General features: G+C 41.6%; 1 protein-coding gene across 2 annotated transcripts in view; it reads right to left on the bottom strand.

Annotated features, from left to right (window-relative positions):
* Nucleotides 1–25,577, bottom strand: part of MAGI2 (membrane associated guanylate kinase, WW and PDZ domain containing 2) — a gene marked incomplete at its 3' end in the record, with an annotated part of 1,305,599 nt that overhangs the window by 92,225 nt on the left and 1,187,797 nt on the right. For both annotated transcript variants that reach the window (XM_082632410.1, XM_082632411.1), the window contains exons 17-20: nt 10,236–10,421; nt 7,994–8,150; nt 2,742–2,937; nt 2,158–2,301 (exon numbers count right to left, since the gene is read on the bottom strand). In XM_082632410.1, the coding sequence (XP_082488536.1) occupies nt 2,158–2,301; nt 2,742–2,937; nt 7,994–8,150; nt 10,236–10,421 (683 nt within the window). The remainder of the gene's footprint in view (nt 1–2,157; nt 2,302–2,741; nt 2,938–7,993; nt 8,151–10,235; nt 10,422–25,577) is intronic.

Below are 25,577 nucleotides of genomic sequence, written 5' to 3'. Positions count from 1 at the left end.
GCGGCATATGGGATCCTCCCAGACCGGGGCACGAACCCGTATCCCCTGCATCGGCAGGCGGACTCTCAACCGCTGCGCCACCAGGGAGGCCCCTTAGCCTTATTTTAAAGATCAGAAATAAAATCAAACAGTAAAATTGATCCACAGAATTTCTGTGACTTTCAAGTGACTTGTTTTCTTTGAGAATTAAAAGCTAGAAATATATATATATAGTAGTCCAAAATAAACACCCATATCTAAAACTGGCCATAATAACTCCTTTTGGACAGCTTGTACACAGAAAGAATGCATTGCTTTATAAAAATGACACGGAAAATGGTGAAATATTGCTTATTTCTATAATCTTTGACAAGAAGTGAAAATACCATTTTCTGAAACCCAGGTAGAGGACTCATTTTTATCACCTGCCAGAAGAAAAGGCATCTTTCCTAAAATTGAGCACCTGCCTACAGAATTCTAAATCTGTGTTTCCATGGATTTAAGGACCTGAGGTAAACCATTGGAACAGGATGGAAAACTCCCTGGACAGGATCTAGGGGGAATGAACGAAGCCTGACCCACACACATCCTAACTGTGCCATACCTATGTCATGACAGCCTCCCTTTAGCTCAGTGGTTCCCAAACTTCAGCTTGTACCAGATTCACCTGGAGGTGGATCACACAAACACAGCCTGGTGGCCTCACTCCTAGAGTTTCTGATTCAGTAGGTCTGCGATGGGGCTGGAGAATCCGCATTTCTAACACATGCCCAGGGGATGCTGATGTCAGGGACCACACTGAGAACTACTGCTTTGGCTTAAATTTTATAGAAAGAGTATTCTTTTTACATAAGAGTACTTCTATATTTAGGCTTCTATGTTTTGGGAGAACTGAATACATTGATTAGCCATTTCGACCATTTGTTATCAAATGTGGCCACCGTTTGGAACCCACACCTCTAAAATCCACTTGTGGGGTAAGAGGAGGTCCCCTCTCACAGGGCTCTGGTCATCTCACTCATGGCTTCTGTGCTGCGTTGTTTTCCACTGCACCACAAAGATTAATTTTGTTCTATCAAACCACTTGTGAATTGGCTTTGCAGCATTGTTAACAAAGTGGGAACGGGGAGGCAAGAAACCATGCAGAGACTGATTCTAAAACCACATGCAGAAGGGGTAAGAGGAGACTGGTGTTGGATCAAGGCGGGGACTGTCATTCTCCTGAGTCAGCCTTGCCTGGGTTCAAATTCCAACTTGGATACTTCCCAGTTGTCAAGGGATTGTACAGGCATGGAGAAAAATAGACACATGTACACTTTCTACTTTTGCACCATGGATGATTCACTGACTCGGAAATGAGACTATAGAAATGGCAGACTGGGTGGTAGGAATGTCAGTTCCATTCCACTGACAGGAGCAGTCGGTTGGTGAAACTCAGCCCAAGAATCTGAAGCTCTAGAACCCGAGAACCACAGCTTTTCTGTATTAACTTAAAGAGCAAGGAGGGAGGAGAAGAATCATTCTAGATTTTATTTCTAATAACTAACCTTTTCTATGTGCTTACTAGATGACATTTTATAGAGAGAGACTGACTAGTGTTCTGTATCGTTAGCAAGTTTTGTTTTGTACCTTGAGAGGAAGAATCAGTTACGCGTCCACCAGGTGCCTCAAAGTAACTATTACATTAAAAATCCACCCTCAGCTTAAACTCGAACTGGAAAATGTTTGACCGCTACCATCTTTAAGGACAACGTGTATCCAAGAAGCCTCATTCCCCTTTCTCCTGCTTCTTTCTGCCCAACGTCAAAGCCCAAGCCAGTCAACTCCAAAGAAGTAGTCCCAAAGAAACACAAAACCATGTGAAGAAAAAAGCATGACACTAAAAATAAATTTCAAAAGATTCAATCTCAGATAAAAACCGAATCCTCAAACCACGCAAAAAATTATGGAGCCATGTTTCCATTTCAAGCTATTTCTTAGATTACTTTGTTTTCTTTAGTTTGTTCTTTAGAGAAACATATATATATATAAACACCATCTTGAGAGTTTTCAATTAGAAGCCATAAGAAGGAAAACGAGAGATCATTCTTAAACAATGTTTGGGCGAACCTTTAGAAAACACCACAAGGAGCGCTTCTTTCAGAATTAAGCAATTCTATAAAAAGAGAACACTCTTACCCTCATCCTTCCGTTTCTTATTGCTGGCCCGTCTTCTGCCAATCTCAACACGTACAGATCCATTTTGTACTCCCTTCCTCCACGAATACTGAATCCAAATCCTTTGGCTCCTTTCTCCATGTCCACAGTGAAATAATCAAAATCCTTTGGGGTTGGGGAGAAGATAGAATAAACAATTGTTTAATATCAGAGAAGCTTCCCCGGTCTGTCCCTCTGTTCTTCTCTCACATAGTTAGCGTGTTCCAACTGACACGATATCGTGAGGAGTAATGTGATTTCACGATCCAGCAAAATGCAAGACAAGATTCCAAAGGCCTGAGCAGATCGGAACACAGTTTCCTCAGTCATTAAAAGAATTGCTGGGTAGCTTGTTTACTTTGGTACGCATCCTTCAGTACTCATCTGTTTACTGGGCAAACATGTAACTATTGCATATAGGCCTGAGTGATATTACCTCTCCTTGGAATTTTCTCATTCACTGCTGTGGAGCACCATAAATAAGTGCACCAGAGTTGTGTGTGTGTGTGAATGACAGGTCTGCTGATTGGAAAAATGAAATAAATGCAACGGGATCTTTGAGGTACCTGGGGCTGCCTGTAGTCTGACAGAGGGAACTGCCTGGTGTCAGGGGAGGGCTGCCTGTAGTCCAAGGGCGGGGCTTGCAGATAGTCGCCTCCTGGGGGCTGCCGGTAGTCCAGTGGGGGCTGCCTGTAGTCCGTGAACGGAGGCTGTCGGATATCTGGTTTCACATCTTGCCTTGCTTTTACTTCTGACCTGTAACTAAATGAATGGAAATGGTACTTGCTTTGGTATCTCAGCATTCTAAGGAGATTAGAACGACTTCAGGACCTCCAGGCATGAAGAGGCCACACCTCTTGTTGGTCCTTTTCATGTTCAGGATTATGAGAAGATTCAATAAATGATAAGTATTATTTTAAAACCTCTGACAAATGCCATATGGTATACTTTTCAGTTGGCTCCTTAAGAAATCAAGGTAAAAGTGATGGTCACTTAGAACTTTGTGGAAAAGGACTTACGGATAACCTTCTTTGACTCTGCTATTTAAAAACTGTGCAACTGCAGCAAATCTAGGGACTCACACACTTAACCGTACATCCCCAAGCAACAGTCTGTCTTAATATCAGTAAACCAAGTCTCAATTTCTCTCTCTCTCTCTGACACACACACAGCATCTGTTACTTCATGAAAACAGGATTGAAGTGATCTCTAAATACTCTATGAATATCTAACTAAAGGCTGTTTTAACCTGTTAGCTTGGGGCTTTTTGAATATCATACAGAGGTTAAAGGAGTGAAAGTAAGGTATAATCACCAACTACAAATCAAGCAGAAAGTCACTGGGTCATTGCTAAAAGTAGAAACATATCATACAGAGGTTTAAATACTAGACCGTAACTCTCGGGCTTAGTATCAGATACTATCATGGTCATTAGACAGAAGGAAAGGCAAAAGTGTTTATGTCTAACACTTGTCTTATTCTTGTTTCTAGATATTATTTCGTTTCTAGTTATTAATACATACAGAGACCAAAACTAATTGTTTAGTTCTGTTTTGTGAATCCAAATTGCTCTAAACTGAGGGGCTTCCAGGGCCAAAAAAGGGCTAAAGTAGCCAATACCTACCATTATGGGATCATTAATAAGATAAACTGAAAAAATTATCACCATAATATAGAGGCCACTTAACTCTGTAGTTCATTGCCTGTTGCCATGACAACACTCCATATAATGAGCTACTTAGGGATACAGGTCGATTAGAAAAACACATTCACACACTGATAGTGTATGGCAATAGATGTGTTTATTTGGGGTTTTGAAAGGGGGTTAGAAATGCAGTTATTTTAATAACGCTTTGAGTAGTTCCCATTTGTTACTTAACTTGCAGAAGTGACACATTCCTTTTGTGAGATGCATAATTTAGGCTTTGCTTTATACCTCAGCAAGCTGTCCACTCACCTACTGAGAGTGTGCATTCTGAGAATAGAATTATTTAAAATATGCTTTGAATAAGATGCTTAACTAGGCAAACGCATGAATTAAACAAAAGGAATTGGACTGGGTGACATTTGTTGGTGTGTGTCGGTTCCTTTTTAGAAATCATGTGCTTGGTGGTTTAGATGTCACATTGTTTTAAGTTATAGCACAGTCACTTTATTTTCATTATCTCTGTGGTATTGGTATGGAATATCCATTATGAGCTTTGTTTCCAACCAGATGTGTCATGAGGTATAGCAGAAGAGGGTGAGATGTTAAGAGTCTCCCCAGAGCCTTAGAAACAGGGACAGTTAGAACTTGTAACAGCAACCATCCAAGCCTGCCTCTGAGCATTCCCATTTCATTCAACAGTGACACATGCAGGATTTTATGTTGAAGAAGAATTCTTTAATAAGGAAAATATACTTAATTTTTATGAGTGTTGTTAACTTTTAAATGAATGATACACTAGTTAGGGCAAAAGTTGTTACTCTGAATTTGTGAAACACTTTATTTTAAGGAGAACTCAGGATCATTAAAAACAAACAAACAGCCTCTTAAAAGTTCCTTTACTTATGAAAGGTTCGTAGGTTGTGTATCAGTATAACTCTTTGTAACTATTAATTCACTATTAAAGAGACTTTAGAGATGATAAAACCAGACTGCTAATGGTAAATTCTAGCAGAATTTTATGGTATGAATAAGTTCTAGAATCAAAAAATGCTGCCCATGTGGTAGGGGATCTTACGGTGGGCTTTTGCCTCATGTGGGCCTTTCAAGAATTGCTTCCAGGGCTTCCCTGGTGGCGCAGTGGTTGAGAGTCCGCCTGCCGATGCAGGGGACAGGGGTTCGTGCCCCGGTCCAGGAGGATCCCACATGCCGTGGAGCGGCTGGGCCTGTGAGCCATGGCCGCTGAGCCTGCGCGTCCGGAGCCTGTGCTTTGCAACGGGAGAGGCCGCGACAGTGAGAGGCCCGCGTACCGCAAAAAAAAAAAAAAAAAAGAATTGCTTCCAGCCTGCAGCATCTTAGTGCACAAAGTCTATGAAAGAAGTCAATTTCCAATGGTTTCCACTAATCTTGCTATTTAAAAGAAGTAAATAATGATTGCCTTTGCTGGGAAGGTGATCTCTGCTATTTATACTTAGTTTCTGAATATATTACACAAGGGCTGTTTGTTGTTTTCAAAAAATGTTTCTCCTTGAACAGGATTTTGCTTATGTTCATATTAAAATTATTTTGTTTCCTGAGCACGCACCAAAAGGATGTTATGAGACAGAGAAACAAGTAGAGGTGTGCAGAGTGTCAGGAGGAAGCCAATTCAAGAGTAAATAAGACAGGATAAAATATTCACTTCTCCTAACTCATAAGATAAAAATTTGCGAGCAGATTGTCACTTTATTTTATCTCACTTTAACATGGAAACTGGCTCAATTTGACATGTAGGTGGGCACTTCGTGTACAAATGAATTAATAGGAAATTCATACTGTGTGCTTGGCCTACAAGCTGTCTTGGAGACATCTGTATGTAGCCTGATCTAGAAAAAGGCAAAGAGTTTCTCTCTGATACCATGACCATTTTTTAAATGCAGCTAGAAAAATGGTTCTAGTATCTGTAAGATTATGGAATCTCTTCATTCATTTGGAAAAGAGCCACCTACTAACAATCAAACAGCAAAGCCAGGAAACCTCAGTGCCAGGAAAGGACCCTAGAACAGGAGTGGGCACTTTCCAGGCATTTAATATTACTGAAGCAAAAATAGCTAAGAACTCTGGGTAAATTTGTTGGTAATTTATAGAAATTTGGACCAGGTCAATCTGTTAATCCCAGAGTCAGGAAATATTTTATCCCACAGTCAGGCAAAACAAAAACAAAGACAAAGACAAAAACAAAACCATCCAGAGGCTGTTGCTTCTTTGACAGGGGCTGAGTCCCTGGTTGTAACTAGTAGCCGATGGGGACAGGAGAGTGGCCTTGCCCATTTGTCATTCTCCCCACTGAACTATAACACACTAGGGATGAGATTACCCACCCACAGGCCAGAAGCAAGAGTCCAATTTCAGGAAAGTTTAACTCTGGAAAGGGAAGACGCAGTTGTGGCTGGGAGGTTTAATTGACAGTAGCAGAGCCAAGTGGAAGCGTCTGAAGCTGGCTCCGGGACTGCTGGAGCGCTCAGGTCCTTCCTCCTAAATCTAAAGTGAATCCCGGGGAAAGCCAGTGCAATGTGTCCAAACAACACATGGTGAAAGCAAGCACATCTGGGGCTTATTACTGAGGCACCCAGGACATACTCCTCTTCTGGACTGTCAAATTCTTGCCTCTGGGCTGCCCTGGTGGCGCAGTGGTTAAGAATCTGCCTGCCAATGCAGGGCACACGGGTTTGTGCCCCGGTCCGGGAGGATCCCACATGCCGCGGAGCGGCTGGGCCCGTGAGCCATGGCCGCTGAGCCTGCGCGTCCGGAGCCTGTGCTCCCCAACGGGAGAGGCCACAACAGTGAGAAGCCCACGTACTGCAAAAAAAAAAAAAAAAAAAAATTCTTGCCTCTGTATCATTTACCTTATGGGGCTTAGTCGTTTTTCTTCCCTGGACTATATTAAAACCATAAACAGCTGAGGACAATAGATATTTATGTTTCTATGAAAGCAAATGGGAGAAATCAGAATACAACAGGGCTTCATGGAAAGAACACTTCTGGCACAGGGCAAGTATTGGCTTTGCAACATTGTGAGTGGTAAATCTAGAAAGTTCTGGGACTCATAAACTGGGTCTCACTTCATCTTCACCAACAGGGGAGGCAGGAGATGGGCAGCAGATGTTCAGAAAACGTTAGAATCATGGAAAGGACCAGTGAGGGTTTTGTTTTCAGAGATGTTCCCGTGGGTTGTTCTATTTTTCTCCTTCGAAAGGGCAAAACCAACATGGGAACATGTCTTCATCTCTTTCTTTAATGGCGCAACCTAACCCAGGCTCCCCGTTACACACACGTCTCAATAAGAAGACAGTGTTGTTTTCCTGTGGCAGCCTTTTATTTGGCAAGTTCACAGGGCCTGATCACATTAGTTTGTGATGTGAAATGGAAGAATCTCATTAGACCGTGGGCAGGTGGATATAAGGTAAAATGCAGTAAGAATATTAACTTACATTCATGCTCACAAATCCTTCAACGTTTCCCACCTCCACGCCGCTGTTATTCTCCGAGCCATCACGTGCATGGCTCGGTGGACACGGCGGCCACTTCTAACTTCATTCATTCTGATCAGCCTCCAGTGTGCTCTCTACGGGGCCAACTGAGAGATCTTGAAAAGCTACTCCAAGGATGTCAGTCCTCAGCTTAAAACCCTCCAATGACCTCTCACAACACGTACGATAAAGATCAAAATCTTTAACAAACCTATGAGACCCTTTAGGGCAGTTCCCCACCAGCCAGCCTCACTGGCTTCATCTCAAACCATGCTCCTGCCCCCACTACACTGGCCTTATTTCCCTCCTTCGTGCTTGCATACTCCCTCCTGCCAAAGGGCTTTTGTATATGATACTGTATATTGTATCTATGACTCCGTCTGGACCCTCTTTAATGTGCTCTACAGCTAGGTAAACCCTACTCATCTGCAATGATGCATCATTTCCTCAGGAAAGCTTCTCTTACTGTGAAGGATAGACACCTGTATTTGCTAATGAAACTACGTTTACAACATACATACAATCTCAAAATCACACAAAGGTGCACACGGTGATTTCTACATTATGCAAATCTCTCTCCTGCCTGTGACCTGTCCTGTCCCAAACTCTCTCTCCCTCCACGTCCCTCACTACTCAGCAGCAGAAAAGCCAGAGGAGACTTTACCTGTTTTCATGTCCTTGCAGCTGAAGCGGCTGAGGAGGAGCTGGCTGGGCGACAGGACTGTTGGGGGTGGCCGGGCTGGGCTGGGCCAGGGGGCTGTGCTGCTGGGCCAGGGGGCTGTGCTTCTCTGAGCTGGGTGCCGAGGCTGGGCTGTTGAGCTCTGCGGTGGGAAACCAAAGAGGCAAATGCAGTCAGGTTGGCTTTTTTTTTTTTTTTTGCGGTACGCGGGCTTTTCACTGTTGTGGCCTCTCCCATTGCGGAGCACAGGCTCCGGACGCACAGGCTCAGCGGCCATGGCTCACGGGCCCAGCCGCTCCGCGGCATGTGGGATCTTCCCGGACCGGGGCACGAACCCGTGTCCCCTGCATCGGCAGGCGGACTCTCAACCACTGCGCCACCAGGGAAGCCCCAGGTTGGCATCTGATAAAGGGTAACAGGTGGCCAGAGTTGGTTCCTCTGCTTCGTCACATGACTCAGGGCTTTGGTTCTTCTAGTTTCTGTTAGGCTTTAAGATAGCGGCTTAGACTTAGCAAGTTCTAAGACCGCTCCCGGAATTAGTATTCTTCCATTAATCATGAGGTTGCTGAACAAGGTTATGAACAGAATCTCTCGTCATTTTGTCAGAAGAAAAGATTACCATGCAAAACTTATTAAAACGATGAAAAATAATTCAAAGGAGTAAGCTCTAAAATATATTCTATTTGTTCCAGCATTACTTGCTGCAAGAAAAGTGTTTTAGCCACTACTTTTTGGTTGTGATGAGAAGTCCTACCAGTATTCCAAAGTTTGGATAAGGAATTAACCATCAGAAAAGTAAGTGCTTTTCACAATCCTTTCTTCAGTTCCTTGTTTGTCTTATTGTCTAATAATCCTCTGGACTCCATGGTTCTCCGGAAAGAAAAAAGAACATTGGACAGAGGAAGGTTCATAAGTTGTTCTCTGTTAAAACTCCTTCTTGGTCTTTCTTGTTTAGCATCAAATTTTCAACTGAAGTTATCTCTCCATGTTGGAATAAGAGCAGGACAGACATATTTCATACTGGGAAAAGGGAGAAGCCAGTCTTTTGTGACCAATTTTGCTTAGAGTTAACTTCTGTTGAATATTTTATACATACTGTTGCCTGCAGATAACAAGTTAAAAATGGTCTTTTTCTTTTTTGGCTGGGTGACAAAAAAGAAGTGATCTATCAGCATTCCCTTATAAATCACTCTCCCCTTCCTTTGCTCTCACCCTAAATTTTAAAATTTCTTCTCCACTTGTATCATCAGGGTTTCTCAACCTTGGCACTACGGACACTTGGGGCCAGATAATTCCTGCTGTGGTGGGTGGTCCTAGGCTCTATAGGATGTTTACAGAGCAGCATCCTTGTCCTCTACCCACTCGACGCCAGTAGCACCCCCGGCCCGATCATGACAAGCAAAAATGTCTCCAGACATTGCCAAATGCCCCTTGGGGGGCCAAAATCACCTCCACTGAGAATCACTGTTTTATATTTAAAGTCAGGTGGCTGTTGATGCCTGCTTGTTAGATAGTCCCCAGAGGAAAGGAGGAGACCGAGTAAACCAGAGGGGACAAAGGTGAGTGAGCCCATTCTTCTCCACGTGGGCACTGTGGTCCACTCACCAGCGAGCTCCAGAGGCTGAATTCACAAATGTCACTAATGAACCAGCAGCTAGTAATGAACCCACTGTGTCTGGAAATGGTGAACCGATGGTGCATCGGTGCTCAGAGAATTCCGCGGCCCCTTAAGGCATGGCTGTGAGTTGTGATGCTCACTACTCCTCAAGCCTCAGGGGGGAGTCCTTGTACAGAGGAATTCAAAAGGCTAAGTGGGCATTTACAATTCTTATCAGCTGCAACATTTCCTAAAGGAGCTCTCTTTATACCACAACTTCCTCAAGCTTTTCAACATCGATCTGACTTGGAAGAATCCTCCAGAGCTTAACTGTTCACAGGAATATTTTTTTTTTCCGTCAGATGTGTAACTTTATCATCTCTGTTGAATGGGTTCTGGCTTCATAGAACCATAAAAACAGCACTCCCGGGACCAAAGGGAGTGACTGGATAAGCCAGGGCCTTGGGATTCACACTAGTTATCCACAACACCACATAGCTTGATCTTTGAATGAAACTGGTACTGAGTAAACAGGATATGGGTTGCAACAGGGTGTTAAGTTTTGCAAACATGGAAAGAACAACTTGTGACTTTCTGACACCCTGACCGCAGCCAGGTGCGGGTACTCACCCTCCTGAGGAATGATGCGAAGGGTGACGCTAAGACCTGCATCCTTGATGAGCTTCACGATGTCAGCATGAGGCATGTTGATGATAGACTGGCCGTTCACGGCTAAGATCCGGTCTCCCACTTTTAGTTTTGCACAGCGATCTGCAGGACTCCCATCAATGATGCGTCCGATTTTATGTGGCACAGCTACAAAAACATCCCCAACAGAAACAGGTATCAGGGGCATTACCAGGACATGTTTTACCTTTGAGTAATCAGCGCATAGGAAACAATGCAATATCAGAATTCTTCCTTTTGTCAGTGTATGTGCCTCTTGAGATTACAATCATCCCTATCAAATACAGCTCTGTGCATACTCCTGACACCAGAGTCTCTAAATTCAAGTCCTTCGCAGTGATGGGCTAATTCCAAACACATGGGCCATCATAATCACCCTAGGATTAAAAATACAGCTCTTTGGGTCTTATCCTAGACCTTGCAAATCAGAATGCTCATGTAGGAGGGGAGGACAACGGATTTTCAAGAAGCTCCTCAAGAGATTCTAATACATACAAAAAATTGAGAACCACAGACTTAGAACGCTGGGTCCAAAGAGCTCATACTCTAGGGACAACAATACAGTTCAGAAAAATATAATAAATGCTGGGAACTTCATATCTACCCTTTTCTGTTTTACTGAGAGGAGAAAACAAGAAAGGGAGAAAAATACTTATATGGGAATTAGCCAGCTGGTGAAGAAGTTATGACCAACTTCCTACTTATCTACTGAACTGTAGTTTAAAGGTTGATGCAGTTTTTAACTATTACCTCTTTTTTCTGATTCAATGCAAGTGGTGCTGAGATCTTGCTAATATCTGGTAGATAATATATTTCATCAAATCTAAGATGTCATCGATGCTAAGATATACCTTTCTTTTATGGACAACAAGAAAGAAATATAGAAAAAAAAACCCTACTCTGGCAATTAAACAATGACACTTTGACGTACCATACTAATTTTTGAAATATTAAAATATGAAAAATGGGTGTTACAATTGATGAAATATGGTATATGTCTCTTTATTTTATGTATTTATTTATTTATTTTGCGGTACGCGGGCCTCTCACTGTCGTGGCCTCTCCCGTTGCGGAGCACAGGCTCCGGACGCACAGGCCCAGCGGCCATGGCTCACGGGCCCAGCCGCTCCACGGCACGCGGGATCCTCCCGGACTGGGGCACAAACCCGCGTCCCCCGCATCGGCAGGCGGACTCCCAACCACTGCGCCACCAGGGAAGCCCTATATGTCTCTTTAAAACAATGAGAATTCATTTTCTTTTTCATTATTCATTCATATATGTGGGGAGAGCCAGGTTCTTGGGGATATAGATTTTCTAGCAGGTTGACTCGTATTCAATGTCACTGTCTGAGTTCCTACCAGGTTATCTATTCCTGGGGTTGGACATCAATAGTGCACAGTGTCCCTATAAGTGCCCTCAAGAAGCTGACCATATAGAAAGCTGTTTCCTTTCCTTTTTTGCTTCAAGACAGGAGCCCCAGTGGGGAAATTGCCTGTCAATGACTTGTTGCTCTCCCTGTGGAAGTCAGGGGCTGACTTCATCTGCATAAAAAGGCAAAGATGCACTCCACCGTTCATCATGCTCCAGGGATGTCTGTCCCTTAAACTCTCAGTCTTGTGTATGTGTTACAGTGAAAGGCAAAACATCAGCTAATGGCCATGGTACGGAAGGACAATCAGAGAGTTAATGAACCAATACCTTGATCATATTTCTGCTGTGAAAGGTTACAGGTAGCATATGAAAATATTGGCTGAGCCTGCATCTCTGAAGTGAAACTCATCATGTTGCAAGCTCAAACACAGTTTTATTTACCACAAGCATGGATGGCTTTAATTAAGAACACCTTACTTAAAGCATACTAATGACCATCCGACAGTCTTAGGACAATATACTGCTCAAGTAGAAATGTAATAAGAACTCATTCATTTACTAATTGCATAACATGATATGGGTGTTGCAAGCTGTTTGGCCTTCACCTGTAATTAGAGTGAACTTTTGTTCCTCTTTTTGCCCCCTTTCATGTTCAAGAGTGTCCTGGAACAGTCAATAAATGATATGATCTCCTGGGTCATAATGCGTATATTGTTACCTATGACGACCTTTGAACAACTACATGACCTCTGAGTTTCTGTATTTCAACAGTAAAATTGGGATAATAATATAGTTGACCTCACAGGATGGTTCTGAGAAGTAAATGAGTTATCATACATAAAATGACTAGAACAGTGCTTGGCATTAAGAATTGCTAAGTATTAACTTTTCGTTCATTCTTTTTATTACGATTATTTTTAAGTGTTTCCGATATCACTGTTGACGTGTGCGTGTTTGTACGTAGGCACCAGCTCGAATTCTGTCTGCGTGGGGTAAACCTGTAAAAACAGCTAAAACAGCTTCATTTGGGAAAGAGAGATACATTTTGTGGAAAATACAGACACTAGATGAGGTCAAGAATCCTGTTTGCTTTTCTCAGGTTTCACAAAAAAAGGTGTTGCAGGTCTCTGTAGGAAAACACCAACTTATAAGTAAGAGTTTATCACCCAAAGGGAAATCAGCCTAATACAGATCTCTTCTGCATATGATGCATTATCCACATTGAGCCTTATACACACACACACACAATATTATAACTACATTAAAATAAATACAATTTGATCTTCAACAAACCATATGAGATACCTGATAGCATTAGCATTGCATGTTTACAGTGGAGGAAACTGAGGCATGAAACAGTCCGCAATTTGCCCAAGGTCACATAGGCTGGCCAGGGTTTAGAATCCCAGACTGTCAGATTCCACAGCCTCTGCTCTTAAGCAGAGCCCCGTGCTGCCTCTCCCGCCCTCACCATCCCCTCCCTCCACTCGAGTGCTCCCTGAGCGCCCAGTGCTTTCATTTGGTGAGTGCAGGCTGCCTCTAAGGAGGGAATCTAAATGCTTCGCCAGTGGCCCTGATTCGGGGGAGAGTGAAAGGCAGGCTTTGCTTAAAGTGGTTTCTTTGTGGCAGCTGTCTTTTTTTTTTTTTTTTTTTGCGGTACGCGGGCCTCTCACTGTTGTGGCCTCTCCCGTTGTGGAGCACAGGCCCTGGACACGCAGGCTCAGCGGCCATGGCTCACGGGCCCAGCCGCTCTGCGGCATGTGGGATCTTCCCGGACCAGGGCACGAACCCGCGTCCCCTGCATCGGCAGGCGGACTCTCAACCACTGTGCCACCAGGGAAGGTGGCTGCTGTCTTTTGACAGGCAAGGCATGAGGAGAAGAGGGCAGAGAGGAGAGAACAGGGAAAATGGACGGCGCCTCAGATGCCATTTAGCGAAGACTTCACATCGTAGCGTCGTTCCTTTGAAGTAATTTCTTTGGGTATTAGAAACACTCACATTTGAAATGAAATTAAAAAATACATTTCAAAACACATGCAAATGATATACGGATGATTTGCTGTTTTGAATTATTCATGCCTCTGCTTCCCTCCATTACTGTGTATCATTTATAATTTACTGGGCATGAAACTTCAAACATTTCAAAACAAGATTTCGTACACACACAGACACACACACAGACACACACACACAGACACACACACACACAGACACACACACACTAAGCTATTATTTGTTAGTATCCAGGGACTGTATTAGGAACTTATTTTAACTCCTTACAGCTACAATGTGAAATAGCTGTAAAAATTTAATAATCATGTTTATTTAACCATTGAGAAAAAAAAAATGTCAAAGCCAGGATTCAAACCCACACCTGTGGCTTCAAATCTCGGGGTTACTTCCTTCTTTTTTTAATATGTGGCAGGTTGAAAGCAATTTGAATTATGAGCAGTGAAGGACTGACTGATGAGACTTAGCTCAGGAAGCATGCTGCTTGCGATTTCAAGATGAAAGTTTCATTCTAAATAGAATTATTTGCATATAGTGATAACGCTTAGTTTCAAGACCATTTTCACTTTATTAGGGTAGGGTAGCATAAAAACTAAAATAAATCAATAAAAACCAAGATAAAAGAATGAAAACTAAAATAAATTCTATGGCAGACACATGGAATGATGGAGTGGCTTACATAATATCTGAATGAGTACACAATGTAGAAATGTACATCCAGTCATTGAAGTGCTTGAAATGGTTTTGTTCAAATTGTTTTCTATTGGCATTTACGTTAATAAAAACAGTATTTGAAACTCTTGGCTGCTGAAGACAGCCTCACCTTCCTTTACCAGCATTTCCCTTACATGTGTAAGTACATCAAATGCTGCTGTACAACAAATCATTGACAAGGGGTGTGCTCAGAGAAGTTTCTCTCCGAAAACAAGACGCAGCTCCGTTTGCTCAGTCCTGAGGTCTACAGAGCTTATGACCTAAGTGCTTTCTGTGCATTGCTAATGGAATTACAGAGCATGGAGGAGGCCCTGACCTTGGTTTCTATTACTGGGATGAATGGTACTCATTAATGCTCTTAGAATTGATGACTAAGGTAATGCCGGAGCATAGTCCATGTAGACAGCATGCCTTCCAGACATCGTCTGTCGGGCAGCAACATAAATCAAGTCTCTGGATCAGGCTTCTTGACACAGTGTGCTTAGGATACGCAGATATTTGGGAAAAGTTGCAGTGTCATGCAGCTTTGGACATACTGACATTTGGGAAGGAGACAATGTATTACCAGTTAGAAATTTCCCTTTAATTGCAAATCACATAAGTTCTGGATATAGAAACCCATCTTTTTCCCTTCTTTATTCATTTTTGGGTAAAACACTACTGTGCACTTACACTGCAATATGTTGTATATTTTCCTGTAGCTAAGTTGATTCTTTTGGCACTGCCCAACACAGAACACTTGTTTTAGTAGGAATATTCAGACATAATCAGTTGGACCAGATGCTCTCTAAATTGGTTCTAAAGGCCTGGATTCTTTGGGTCTTTAGCCACAACCACTACAGGAAGCAACGATCCTCCCTTTTGGCTGTTGGTTTCTCTTCTGGGACCATTTATGGTCTATCCAGGCTCCTTCAGCCATTGGTCAATCAATGAGCTCTTGTGTTCTATCTTGGGTCAGTTCCCATAAAGAAGGTGGGAGGTTTTTGTTTTTTCCTTTGGTGTTTTCCTCCTGAAGTTTTTGGTGATGGAGTATTCATGAAAGTTTTAGCTGCACCACCCTGGTGGAAGGGAGTAGTGGATCTCCCTCCCACCTTTCCCCCCATATTTCCTTGCTATCTTATATGTATTTCATTTCAGAGCAGGAAGAGCCTGTGACTCTTATTTATATTTAAATATCTCCTTGTTAACAGATCCCACAAAGTGGAGTTGTATATGGAGGAAAGCATTAGATGAGGAAAGTGAATTCTGCATCAATCATGTCAAACTTACAAGCGAGACGTTTCTGAAGTGAACAGGACAAAAATAAACACTTCAAAGGCAATCAGTAGCATAAACTGTTGTTAGCTCCCAATTCCATTAATTTGTGAAGGTTAAACAACAGGTCATTAGCTTAAAGAGGCAAGAGAAGTTAGTTTGGGTTTAGAATCTATGACCTGGCGTGAAAAGAAAAAAAAATTTTTAATTGGATGATTCCAGTTGGTTTTCTTAAAATACTCTGTGAAGATTATTTACTGCCTAGTTTTAAAATTGTGGGTTGGGGCAGGAGAATCAATTATTCTATCAACAACACATTGCTGCATAGCATCTTCTGAGTAACAGACACAATGCTAGGTGCAGTAGGGAAGACAATTATAAAATAAATACATGGTGTTTGCCCTCAAGAAACTCCCAGTCCAGTTGTGGAGATGAGGGATAATCATACAAAATATTTAAACTAAAACACAAATGGCGAATCTGTGGTAGAGGTAACATACAATAAGAGTAGAAAGGTGGGGTGAACTATTGAATCCCGGTGTGGACTCAGAGAGTGGTAAGAAAAAGGAAGGTCACTCTGGGGAAGGCAGAACATAGTGCCCCTAGGCTAAGTCGCAGCTCCCTTAGTGAAAAACTCACGGTGGTAAAGGGGGTGCTATCAAATCCATGGAGGGAGATGCATGGAGAGGATGCTTCGTAGATGGCATTCCTCCAACCCATCATATGCTTCCCTATCTGAGATCCCAGATATGAGGCCTTTGCCCAGCTCCTCTAGATATATAAGAAAAACAGAAGAGTAATTGTCACAGGGTGTTTCTGTCTAATAAATGATGATGAATACTGATTTTTTTTTTGCCTTCAGAAACCCGAGTCTAGTATTTTTTTAACAAATGATTTGTTTGTTTGTTTATTTATTTATTTTTGGCTGCGTTGGGTCTTCGTTGCTGCGCGCAGGCTTTCTCTAGTTGTGGTGAGCAGGGGCTACTCTTTGTTGCGGTGTGCGGGCTTCTCACCGTGGTGGCCTCTCTTGTTGCGGAGCATGGGCTCTAGGTGCGCGGGCCCAGTAGTTGTGGCTCGCGGGTTCTAGAGCACAGGCTCAGTAGTTGTGGTGCAAGGGCTTAGTTGCTCCGCTGCATGTGGGATCTTCCTGGCCCAGGGCTCGAACCCGTGCCCCCTGCATTGGCCGGCAGACTCTTAACCACTGCGCCACCAGGGAAGTCTGCGAGTCTAGTATTAATCTTGCTTATTTTCCATCTCTTTCATTCCTAGAAGTCCCGAATGAGAGTGTTCTATGTTGACATTTAGCTAGATGGTGTCCCTTCCTGGAGTGTGACACAGTGTCCTTTGAAAGAGATTTTCTTGGTCGTCAGGGGGTGAAGATGTAGGAAAAACATGTATTTGGTGTTTTAAAAAAATTGTGGTAAAATTAAGAAAAAGCACACTGCATGCCTTGTTTTCCTCTAGAAGTCTGTAAAATTCAGATTTCCAAAAACGAAAACGTCTTCCCAGAATTTCATAGCCAAATGAGTTGTAATCCCAAACCGAGCAGCTGGTGTTTTAAGGACTGCAGATTCCAAAAGTGCACTTTCCCCCCTCCAGCACCCATGAGTCATTCTCTTGTGGTTGAACAGTTTAGTTCCTGCAGTTGGTAACAAGCAGATGGTCAGACAGGAGAATGGAAAGAGAGCCTCACCACTGGCAATTTGGGAGGCCAGTCGAACTCATGTTTCTAAGGGCAGAAAGCACCATCTAAAAAGTTATTAACCACACAGTTGGAGAGAAAGAGACACTCATCAGCCATATCTTACTTTGTATGCTACTATTTTGCTGAAAGTGAATTGGTAATCGAAAGAAATCTCATTGCATTAGGAACCGTAATTAGCTACTACTTGACTATCCTATCCTGGAACACGAGGTTGGCCTGGCATGGTTTCTTTGTTTGGAAAGATTTGGTGGACTTGTAGACACAGGGCCAGTTTCATGTGTGTGACCTGTGCAACCACACAGGTCTCTGCACTCAAAAGGGTCTTGTGTTGGGTTTAATAGTGCACTGTCACCATCCTGATCTTCTTAACAATTTTTGAATAAGGACGTCACGTTTTCATTTTCCACTGGGCCCTGAAAGTTATATAATTGATCCTATGTGGCTATATCCATAATCTATTTCCTCTTCATCTCACTCCATTGCTTTTACTGTCTGCAGTGGAAGATGTAAAGGAGAATAGGGTAGAGTTACCAAGAAAAATTATCACAAAGGGTCGTGGGGGAAGGAGCAAAAACAATTTCTTTCTCCAGGGGTGGTTGCATTTCTCATTCCCATGCACATGACTAGAAGTAAGGTAGTCCAAATAATTTCTGCTATTTCTATTCTTAAAGATTCTTGATTCTTCACATGTTGATTCAAGAGGCCTAAAAATTACCTTAATTCTCTTATTCCGTTGTGAAAATATTCTCATAAGTCGATCATTACTGAGCATCTACAAAGCAAGTATCCTTCTTTATCTTTCTTTAAATAGATTTTAATGTATGCTATCACATTTCAAGGAGTTTGTGTATTCTTTGCATATGCTTTACTTCCCTCATAATCTGACAAAATGTCTAGACATGAGAGTAGTAGGAACTAATGAAACTTCAGAATAGTCATGCTCCTCAAATCTATAGGTGCCAGAAGGGTAGGCATGTGGGTATGTCGAGCTGGAGAGGAAGAGAATGGAAAAGCAGTTCCATTTCTAGATATTTAAGCCTTTATCTTCTGTAGAGATACATCTCATTTTATTGTATATCCTAAGAAGTCACCTTTTACCTTGCTAATTTCTAGGTAGCTGGGACATTATGTTTTGGTCTGAAAGTTGCTATAGAAAATTTGTCCCTCTAAGTCAAATATCAACTCTAGTCAACATTTTTTGCATTTCCCTCCAAAGACCCTGAAAAGGATATATATTTCCATCACTTAGTTAAATCAGCGACCCATGATTTTCCAGTCATGGAGTAGAAGGTGAAATTCTGTGTCACTCAACTTGAATAATTTTAGTGAGTAAAACTGTATGGATTTTAGTAAGTTTTGCTTACAAACAACCAAACAGCAAGATGACTCAGTAACAATGGAAAAACAATTTAGAGAGTTACTGATATTAAAATATGATGAAGCTTTCTTCCCTGCACAACAGAAAAATAAGCGGTTTTGCTCCTTTTTAAACACAGTCACAGGGTTGAGATGTGGAACTATACATCCATTCCAAACATGCAAATCTAACTTTCAAAGGGTTAGTTGCTCAATTTTATAATGACAAATTTAGTTCCTGACTAAGAGGTTCTTTTTACTTATAATTTATTACAGAGGGCTTATCATATTATTGCTAGAAAATACTGGATTTTTGTACAAAATGAGAATTGTATAAAAATTTCAAAATTCATGTCATGATGTAAAAAGGGGCAAAGTAAACACAATAATAGTACTGTCTTCTAATGATTGGAAATCTCATAATTAAAACAATTTAATTGAGGGAATATACGCACAAATTAAAAAAATAAAAGACAACCTAAATGCTTATAATGAAAAACCTTAGTCTCCCGCCCTAATCCTCCTCATCCTTCCTACTTTCTTCTTCACATTTCAAATTATATTATATGGCTATTTCTCAATTTGTCACCTTGGGTAAATAAACACTAACTTCCTATTATGATAGAGGATTTAGCACTCTCACCCTGCACCCTACCTCCTCTCCTTATCCCAATAGTTTTATCACTATTTTTAGTTAAACCAGTTATCATTGTTTACAGTTTTACCATGGAAATATCATTCACTGTAGTGTTTTGTGATTCATTTCTTTCCTTCCTTCCCACCCTGAATCATTGTGTCTGACTGTATCATTCCCCTGCCCCCCTCCCCCCCACCCCTGCTTCTACAATATGCTATCTCTATATTCTTAATTTTATCCCCCAAAGCTGCTCAAGTCATCTATGTAATTGAGCCTTCTGGAGACCTCCCTCCCAGAGGTGGGTCGGCTGCCCTCAAGTCTGCTCTTAGTGTTATTCCGGGGAATTCCTATTGTTCTCCAAGGTGGAATGCACAGTCTGTAAACCCTGAGCCTTTTTTTGATTCACTCTTTCATTTTTCTAAAGCACATCCTACAGTATCTTCCTAAGAAACCATGCATGGGAGAAAGTTAATTGTTCAGTATTTAATGTTTAAAAAATCATTTTTCCTTCTTCATTTGATAGAATTCTAGCTTAGAATTCTAGATTGCATGAAGTTCGAGATTGAAAAAATCATTTTTCCTCAGAAATGTGCTGGCATTGTTCTATTGTCTTCTAGCATCCGGTGTTGCTACTGAGAGGTCTGAACTCCTCAGGATTCTTTTTCCTTGTAGATATTTATTTTTCCGTTTCCTTTCAGAAATGTTTAAGATTGTCCCTGTACTTTTTTGTGTTCTAAAGTTTTGCAATGATGGATTTCGGTGTGGTTCTTTTCAGTATGGAGACATTTCTTTTAGTTTTGGTTTGGGGAACTTTTATTATACTATATCTTTGCCGTCTCTTTCTGAAACTCTTATTAGTTAGATATTGGCTTCCTGGATTGATCTGTTAATTTTCTTATCACCTCTCTCAAACTTTGTTTCTTTTTGTCCTACTTCATGTGAGATTTCCTTTACCCTACCTTTCAATCCTTCTGTTGAATTTTAAATTTTAGTCAAGATATTTTCAATTTCTAAGAATTCTTTCTTTAATCATATTTTTTATAGCATTCTATGTTTATTTTATGATGGTAATATCTTCTATCTCTCTATGTATTGTCGACTTAAAAGAAATGCACAATGTGAGAGTTGCAAGTTTTATTTGGGGAAAAATGAGGACGATAGCCCGGGAGACAGCATTTCAGATAGCTCTGAGAAACTGCTCCAAAGAGGCGGGGGGAAGGTCAGTATATATGTGATTTTGGTGAAGGGGGAATACATGCAATCAAACACGTATTTTTTACAGGTTTCTGCTAGTCTCGTGCAGGTTACTGCCAGTCACGAGGAGCAGACGTCACCGTGAAGGATTTTAGTGCTTCTCTAGATATGAGGAGATGCAAGAATTGGGCTCATAATATATTTTCCTGAAAATATCTAACTATCTGAAGACCTGTTCTGCCAGTTTTTCCCAGAGCACAGAGCGCCTCATTTCTGCTCCCCACCTGAACTCCTTTCAGGGGGTGTTGGAAGTCAGCAGGTGTAGCAGCGCATGATTCAATCCTTGTAGAGGTAGATGGCAAATGCCCACGGCAAGTGCCAATTTGTACTTGACAGTATATCAGTGAGCAATCTTGGAAGCTTTCTTTTGGTTCCATTTCTTCTAGTACTCTTTCATTATTGTTTGCTTGTTTTTCTGTTTTAAAAATACAAATTTCATGTCTGGTGGTCATGGTTGTTGTATTCCATTCTCTCCCAAGTTTTTAAAGTTCTGAGCTGCTGTGAGTTTCTAAAAAAAAAAAAAAAGAGCAGATCTGGGCTATCCATTTCTCTTTTTGGCTTCCTTTGCCCTACAAAATGAGTTGCCACTTTTTTGTCTTTAAAATAGCTTCCCCACTCATGCTCATTCCTTTCTTCTTCATTTACTACCATTTTATTGGCTTCTATGAAATGGGAAGAGATAACACATGGTTAATGAGATCACTAATTAGAAATTGAAAATATCTTTTGTAAATTTAAGTCAGTTGTTGCAATCAATATTTTGGTATACCAGTTAGAGATTTGGAATCTGTTTGGAAAAAAAATATTGTCAATAATTTATGTACCCAAACTTTAAAAGTCCTGTTATCTCCTGTAGCCCTGACAGATAAAATATAAAAGACAACTGATTTCTTTTTTTTTAACATCTTTATTGGAGTATAATTGCTTTACAATGGTGTGTTAGTTTCTGCTGTATAACAAAGTGTATCAGCTATACATATACATATATCCCCATATCTCCTCCCTCTTGCAGAACAACTGATTTCTTCCAAGAGTTACAAAATGTCATAAAATTACATTTCATCAAGCCCAGGTATTGGGTAGAAAATGTTCAATGAAACCACACTTTCTTTCCTCTATATCTCTCGACTGCCTTTGAGACTCCACACCCATCAATGTACTTGGCTTTCCGTAATTTCTCAGCAGGCCCAGTAGAAATGGTTGATGGTTACAAGCAGGTGTTTCTGACAAGTCATGTTTCTCATTTTTACGGATGCAGTGTATTCTGTCTCTGCCATCTCCTTTTTCCCTTTTATAGCTTCTGAATTGTGTTTGTAAAAAGTCACTTGGCTATCTTCACACAGTTTCCTTGTTACAATAGGTAAATGTCAAAAGCCATCAGGTGCAATATCAGCTTTTTCATTGTATTCCCCTAAGCCCTTGGGTAGATAATAACTTCTTGCAATATTTTCTTAATGTAAACAGAATCAGATACTAAGCCAGGCAAATGATCCCTCCTGAGCCAGCTGTCCTTTTCAATATGTTATCCAGAAGATTACATGAATATTTATTGGCTGCTCAGTTTCCCACAGAAGCCAAAGTTCCATGAACAGGGTATATATCATGTTTTAACTTGAAATAATGTAATTTTGCTTGACTGAATAAAACTAAATATGAATAGGCCCTCAAGCAAAGTGTTCAGGAGCTAGAAGATCTTGGTCACATATTAATTTTGAAAACAACTTGAAGTGTGACCTCTGAGTGGCCAAATAAATCACGTCAGAGTTTCCTTATTTGAAAAGTGAGACCATCACTGCATATAGTTTTTCTTTCTTATCCTTATCTTTCTTTTTTTTTTTTTTCTTTTGCAGTACGTGGGCCTCTCACTGTTGTGGCTTCTCCCGTTGAGGAGCACAGGCTCCGGATGCACAGGCTTAGCGGCCATGGCTCACGGGCCCAGTCACTCTGCAGCACGTGGGATCTTCCTGGACCGGGGCACGAACCCGTGTCCCCTGCGTGGGCAGGCAGACTCTCAACCACTGCGCCACCAGGGAAGTCCTATCCTTATCTTTCTTACCCAAATATTACACATTTTAATGTCATACGAATTTCTGGTTACATGTATTTTCTCTAACCCCTTGTACTTTAAAGCATAGTTACTATATGTGTTTTCATTTTTACTAAGCAGACATATGTGTTCATAATAACTTCACTTGAGATCATCATCATAAAATGATTTTTATTACTCTACCATGATAAACGAATGAGAAATGTAAACACAAAGGCTGAAGAACCTCAAAATGTGTTTCTTTGTCCACAGTTAAATACCAATTACATTCTAGAGGGAAGAGACCAAAAGTGAAAAAGCAGATATAAGGATGGCAAAAGAGCACATGAAAAGATCCTCAATATCATTAGTCTTTAGGGAAGAAATGTAACTTGAAACGACTACATACCTATTGGAATGGCTAAAATTTAAAAAACAACAACAAAGGCTGAAAATAAGTACTGGTGAGGATATGGACCATCCAGAGCCCTTATCCAGGGAAATACCAAATGGAACAGCCATGCTGGAAAGTGGTGCCACATGAACCAACAATTCCACCCCTAGATATTTACCCATGTGAAATGAAAACGTATTTTCACACGAAAACCTATATGAAGAGGTTCATAGCTGCTTTATTCATAATCACCCAAAACAGGAAACAACCAGAATATCCTTCAACTGGGAATGGATAAGCAGGCTCTGCTACATTCACACAATGGAATACTATTCAGCAATTTAAAAGGAACCGATATTGACATGTGAAGTAACCTGGATGAATCTGAAATGCATTATGCTAAGTGGCTACATACTGTGTGATTCTACTTATATGGGAAAAGGCAAAACTACAGAACAGAGAACAAATCCATGGTTGCCTGGGCTGAGGGTGAGCAGAGGGCCTGACCTCCTTGTGGTACTAGTTACAAAACCAAACACGTGTGTCAAAACTCACAGACTCTAGACTAAAAAGGGTAACATTTACTATCTCTAATTAAACCTTAAAAATGGGAGGAAAGTTAAAAAAATCAGGGAGAGATAAAGAAAAGGTTTGGGGTGGAAATAAATAGAGATAAGTTAAAGAACTAATGTCGAGTAGGCAGGAGAAAGGAGGTGGGAGCGGAGAGTGGAGGAGGAGGAAATGCTCCCTCATCTGCATTTAAATGCTGAATAGGACCTTCGCAGGTGGGCAAGGATGGGGACAGCATCGCAGTCACAGGGCATGTGACTCACAGAGGCACATATCTGTGGGTCTGCATTGTGGGTCCAGGGGTGCCATGAGCATAACAGTGAGGCCTGGGATGCAGGTGACAGGGAGAGATCATGAAAAGCCTTACTGGCTGTGGCAGGGGGCTTGGAATTCATGTGAAGGCCAAATAAGAAGTCACTAACAGATTAGGCAGGAAGCAATATCATCAGACTTGTTGTTTTAGGAAGAGTACCACTGGTGGCGGTGTGAAGGGTGATGGAAGGGAACAAGGGTGGGAAGAAGCCTGGAGGCAGGGAGGGCACTTCAAGGCCACCACAATGCTCCAGAGCTGTCCAGTCCAACATGGTAGTTACTAGCCACACACGGCTATTCAGATCAACTGAAATGAAAGACAATTAAAAATCTAGTTCCTCAGCCACACTAGCCTTGTTTCTGGTGCTCCATAACCACACATGGCTAGTGGCTACAGTACTGTTTAGTGCAGAATAGAACATCGCCATCACTGCAGAAAGTTCTTCTGCACAGGGCTAATCTAGAACCTCTACTAAGCCCTTGGCAGTGGCAGTCGGGTGGGCCTGATATATTCGAGTTGTTTATCTGGAAAACATGTTTGGGTAATAGCTTGTTTTAGTCTCTCAAGAATGAAAGATATATAGACTTGTGTATAGACTCAGGTAGGATATGAACTTAGCTATTGGGAGGCCTACTTTAAAGCTTGTGAGCATGTACATTGATTGGAGCTGAAAGCCATGCCTGTCGGCCTTCTCTTAGCCACTTAGCCCCAGGGAGCATCACTATCAGTGGCTAACTCGATGCTACCAACTGGATGTCTGTGTCCTCTCCAAATTCATATGTTGAAACCTAAGCCTCAGAGTGAAGGTTATTTGGAGGTGGGGCCCTGGGAGGGGATTAGGTCATGAAAGTGGAGTCCTCGTGAATGGGATTAGTGCCCTTATGAAAGGAACCCCACCGATATCCCTTGTCCCTTTCACCACATGAGGGGTGAAGGCACAGTGAGACGATGGGCCGTCTATGAAGCTGGCCCTCACCTGGCACTGAATCTGTCAGCGCCTTGATCTTGGACTTCCCAGCCTCCAAAACTGTGAGAAATAAACTTCTGTACACTGGTGTTTACAAGCCACCAATCTGGTGGCTGTTACAGAAGCCTGAACGGACTAAGACACTTGGCAACCAATACAATAGAGGTCTTATTGCATTTGAATTTTGTCAAATGCCTATAGAAAGTAAGCTATTTTTCATCTTGCTGTTCATCTAGTAAGTCTGAAAAACATTTGAATGAAGACTTCTAAGTGGAAATATTCTTCTATCTCATGTTATTTCAACTGTTCTCTGCCAGAATACCTTATAAACTATGTACCCTTACTTACTGGAAGACTCTCCTCTATGATGAATCCATAAATATATATCTATATTATGAACAGTCTCTGAACAGAAGGTTTTGGGCACCTCACCCTTGAGAAAGCAGATGGGTTCATCAGGTGTCCGACATCTGGGCATGTCTGTGGAGGAAACCATTGCCTGGCTTAGAGTAATAAGATCTGGAAGAGATCAGACTGGAAAATGAATATGCCAGTAGCAGGCCCCACTATTAATTAATTTGCTTTGGCACAGTATACATGTTAGGAATGCCTAGTGATCTTCACCCAGAGGAGGCTGACTGATTAATCTTTAGAAATAATTCTAACCAAAGACTGGCAGTGGTTTGTTTGGGAAAAAAGTCCAGCTTAAATTT

The sequence above is a fragment of the Mesoplodon mirus genome, assembly GCF_964341445.2.
Source record: "Mesoplodon mirus genome assembly, chromosome: 9".
In the NCBI taxonomy this organism is placed as follows: Eukaryota; Metazoa; Chordata; class Mammalia; order Artiodactyla; family Ziphiidae; genus Mesoplodon; species Mesoplodon mirus.
Note: the sequence above shows the minus strand (reverse complement) of the source record. Positions and strands in the feature narration are given on the sequence as shown.